The 3,765-nt window shown below is 47.2% G+C and overlaps 1 protein-coding gene across 2 annotated transcripts; it reads left to right on the top strand.

The window, feature by feature from the left end:
* Positions 1-759: 759 nt before the first annotated feature.
* On the top strand, positions 760-3,387 carry LOC120668419. Of its 2 annotated transcripts, XM_039948121.1 has the most exons (3): positions 760-873; positions 2,209-2,868; positions 2,953-3,387. In XM_039948121.1, exons 1-3 carry the CDS (start codon positions 828-830, stop codon positions 3,150-3,152), a joined length of 906 nt encoding a protein of 301 aa, XP_039804055.1. In that variant the 5' UTR covers positions 760-827; the 3' UTR covers positions 3,153-3,387. The 2 variants fall into 2 exon arrangements, with proteins under 2 accessions (XP_039804055.1, XP_039804054.1); XM_039948120.1 differs by having other exon boundaries at positions 2,209-3,387.
* The last annotated feature ends 378 nt before the right edge of the window (positions 3,388-3,765 follow it).

The following is a 3,765-nucleotide window of genomic DNA, read 5'->3' as shown; positions in this document are numbered from 1 at the left end:
GCAGGCTAGGACATTGTTCTTGTTCTCCCCACCTTTAACTCTTGCATCATTGCACACATGTATCCCACAGCAAGCTACACACATATCTCTAGGTCAATGCAAGTAAAATAAGAAAGTTCAGTGCCATAGTTTGGTAGGACCGGTCAAAAGAAGAACAAAACTTCCCAAAAGCTGCCACTCATCCCATTGCAAAGTGCAAGTTGCAAGCAAGCACCCTTCCTTCCTAGCTTCAACTTTCACAGCCTTTGGAGGAGTGCTTGCACGGCTCCTTCTACACACCAAAAATGAATGCACGCACACTGCGTGTATAATACATTGCATGCTGTAAGCACACTATAATGCTTTGAGATCGGCAACTTTAGGGCAGAATCCTGTGATCGTGATCTCTTGATCGGAGGTCTATATGGTTGTTAGGTTTTTTTTTGAAAGATAGCAGGAGCATAATGTTGGAATTGATCTCCAACGGCCAGATCCAAAGATCTGGCCAATCCCTTGATTTGCGCCCTGATCGGGGGCGTTCAGCCAAACATGGCTGGTGGCCCCCGTCGCCCGCGCTATAAAGAATAGAGAGAGGGCCCGGGGCACGGGATCCCAAGTTCACCGCTGCCACAACCCTCTCCCACGGTCCCTACCGATCTAGGGTTAGCGCGAGGCCGACGGGAAGCTCCGCCACCGCGACCACGATGTCCTCCTCCGCCAACCCCGTCATTGGCCAGTGCCGGTGGAGGCCTGAAGGACGCCGGGACTTGCGCCGTCCACTGCCGCCGTCGGATCAGCGCCTCGAAGAGCCGGACTTCCTCGCCTCCATTCTCGGCTCCATCGACGCAATGGCGCCCACCGGCAACGGCTCCTCTGCATCCACTCCCGCGGATGGTCTGTGTCTCTCATCCACCTATCTCTCTCTCTGTCTCTCTCTTGTACTAGGTCTAGAATGAATCACTTGATATTACACCTAGAACTTGTACCCCAGTACTCAATTCGTACACTAGATGTGATCCTAGTCTAGAAACAGAGAAGAATACAACCTATCATTGGTATCAGTCGCCGATCTAGTTGTAGATCGTGGTTTTTGGGGTCCATTTTACTCAGATCTACACTCAGAAAGTAGAAGGAGGTGACAGAAATGAAAATCGATCTCGGATCGACAAAGAACACCCACCGAAACCCTAACCCTAACCCTAGAATCCAAGAAACCAAGAAGAAAAAGGCGGCGGGCTTACCTGTTGCGCGCGCCGGCCACCGCCTCGCACCAGAGCTCCGGCCACCGCCGGCACAGAACCACCTCGGGCCGCTGCTCGCTTGGGTCCGTCGCGGATCGGGTGCGCGGGCTCGAGCACCGCCGTCAGGCCGCTCGACGGCGGCGCGCTCCCGCTCGGGTGAGCGCGCTCGCCGGCGAGGGGGCCGGCGGCGGCGCCGCCGCTTCCTCTCCGACCGGCCATGGCGGCCGCTGCTCCTCAGTCGCGGGCGGAAGAAACGGAGAGAAGGGGAAGAAATGGGCCTAGGGTTTGGGCGCCCCGTCGCCGACGTCGGTTTTGATCCGGCGAGAAGGCCGGGCAGCCATCGGATCAGATCCGACGGTCTGCATCTGCCGGCCGGCGAACGGGCTGATTGAGGCCCAGGCGGAGGGCGCGCGCGGGCCGTTTCGGCGGCCCGGCCGTCGGCTGCTGGGCCGCGGGCCCAGGCGCGGGGGAGCGGCCGCGCGAAAACGGGCCGTGGGCCGTTTTTCCGTCTCGGGCCGCATAAACAGTTCCAGAATTCGCTTTTTCTTTTATTTCAGAAGCATTTTGAATATGAATTTGAATGATTTTGCTTAGAATTTGATCTCTGTAAATAAATGCACCAATGTGTATTATTTTTAGAGCTGAAATTTATAAGAATTATGCTTCTGAATATTTAGAATTTTACATGTTTCCGCTGCACATAATTTATTTTGTCTCTATGTTAATTTGAACCAACGAGATAATTGATATAGAGGCTTATAGAATTTATTTCTCAGAATTTTCAGAATATTATAATGTTGTAATTTCTGACCAAAGTTGATATTGCAATATTATAATTTTGTTCAGAATTTTGTACACATTATATCTTTTTCTGCCCAACGGTGATTTAGATTTAATGTACAGATTGTTGCATGTTTTAATTTTGACCAACGTTAAATTGATACATGCATTTATTGTTGTCCTCACAAATTTTGAATTCAAATTTCAGGCTCCAATGCTATGACTTATGTGAATGCCATTCCTGAACTGGATGGCAACAACTATGGGAAATGGTACCAGAAATTGGAGATAGCTCTGGCGATGGCCAATATAGATTTGGCCATCACAACGCCAGCTCCACAAGAACCAGAAAAGCCCGTAAGGGCACAGAATGAAGAAGCTGCTGCTTGGGCTATCCGAGAGAAGAATTATGACTCTGCTATGACCAGATATGATGCTGACAAGACACGTTGGAATGATTCCAACCGCAAGTGTCTTATGGTCATGAAGGGTTCCACTTCAGATGCCATCAAGATGGCGATCCCAGATTGTGACACCGCTTCAGAATATTTAGCAAAGGTGAAGAGTCAGTTTACTGGTTCTTCCAAGGCTTATGCTGCCATTCTTGCTGAGCAGCTTATCACCAAGAAATACACTGGCGGTGGCATCAGAGAACATATCTTAGAAATGAGCCACATGGCCAACAAGCTTAAGACAATGGACATGCCTTTGCCAAAAAAGTTCATTGTTCAGCTGGTCTTCAAGTCCCTACCAAAGGCGTTTGAGGCATTTCATGTCAACTATAACGCTTTTCCAGAAGATTGGGGTATTGACAAGCTGATTGGCATGTGTGTTCAAGAAGAAGATCGCCTTAAGAACTCCAATGGTGGTGAGCTTGCTTTTCAAGTTCAGCACAAGAAAAAGAATTTTCAGAATAAGAACATCCAGCATAACAAGAGACCTTTCCCATCAGGCAAGAATCAGCATGAGAGTGGTCCTTCCAGACCACCTCCACAGAAAGACTGGGAAAATTTTCCAGTTGAACAAGACCAGTGCCTGAAGTGCAAAAAGAGAGGGTACTACAAAAGGGACTGCCCAGAATTTCTGAAAGAGTTGTTAAGAAAGGGGATCAAGTATGAGGAGGACCCTGCCAAGAGGCGCAAGAAGAATTAAAGTTGCAAACGGTGTAGAAGCTGAAGTCGAAGCCATTGCAGAATTTCATTTAGAATTACATAGTGGCTTTGTACTTTGTTTGAGAGATGTTCTTTATGTACCGTCTTTGCAACGAAACTTAATAAGTGTGTCTAAATTAGATGATGACGCTATTGCTTGTCATTTTGGTGATGGCAAGTGTAAGATACAAGTTAATTCAGAATGTGTTGGTCTTGCCTTCCGACAAGACAAATTATATTTGCTTTTATTATCTGAGAATGTGAATGTAGTATGTTTTGAGAATAAAAATGCCTCCTCATATGAGAATGTTACTAAGAAACGCAAACGAATTGATGCAATTTCGTCGAAATTATGGCACTGTCGTTTAGGCCATATTTCGAGGGGGAGAATAGAGCGCTTAGTGACAGCATCAATTCTTCCACCGTTAGAATTTTCAGATTTAGAACAATGTATTGATTGCATTAAAGAAAAATTTGTTAAGAACATAAAGAAAGGTGCCAAACGAAGTGCGGGAATTCTAGAAATAATTCACACAGATATATGTGGACCATTCCCTGTCACTACTATAGATGGTTATGTTTCTTTCATAACATTTACAGACGATTACTCGTGT

Source organism: Panicum virgatum, chromosome 4N (genome assembly GCF_016808335.1).
Source record: "Panicum virgatum strain AP13 chromosome 4N, P.virgatum_v5, whole genome shotgun sequence".
Lineage (NCBI taxonomy): Eukaryota > Viridiplantae > Streptophyta > Magnoliopsida > Poales > Poaceae > Panicum > Panicum virgatum.
This window is presented reverse-complemented; position numbering and strand designations above follow the sequence as displayed.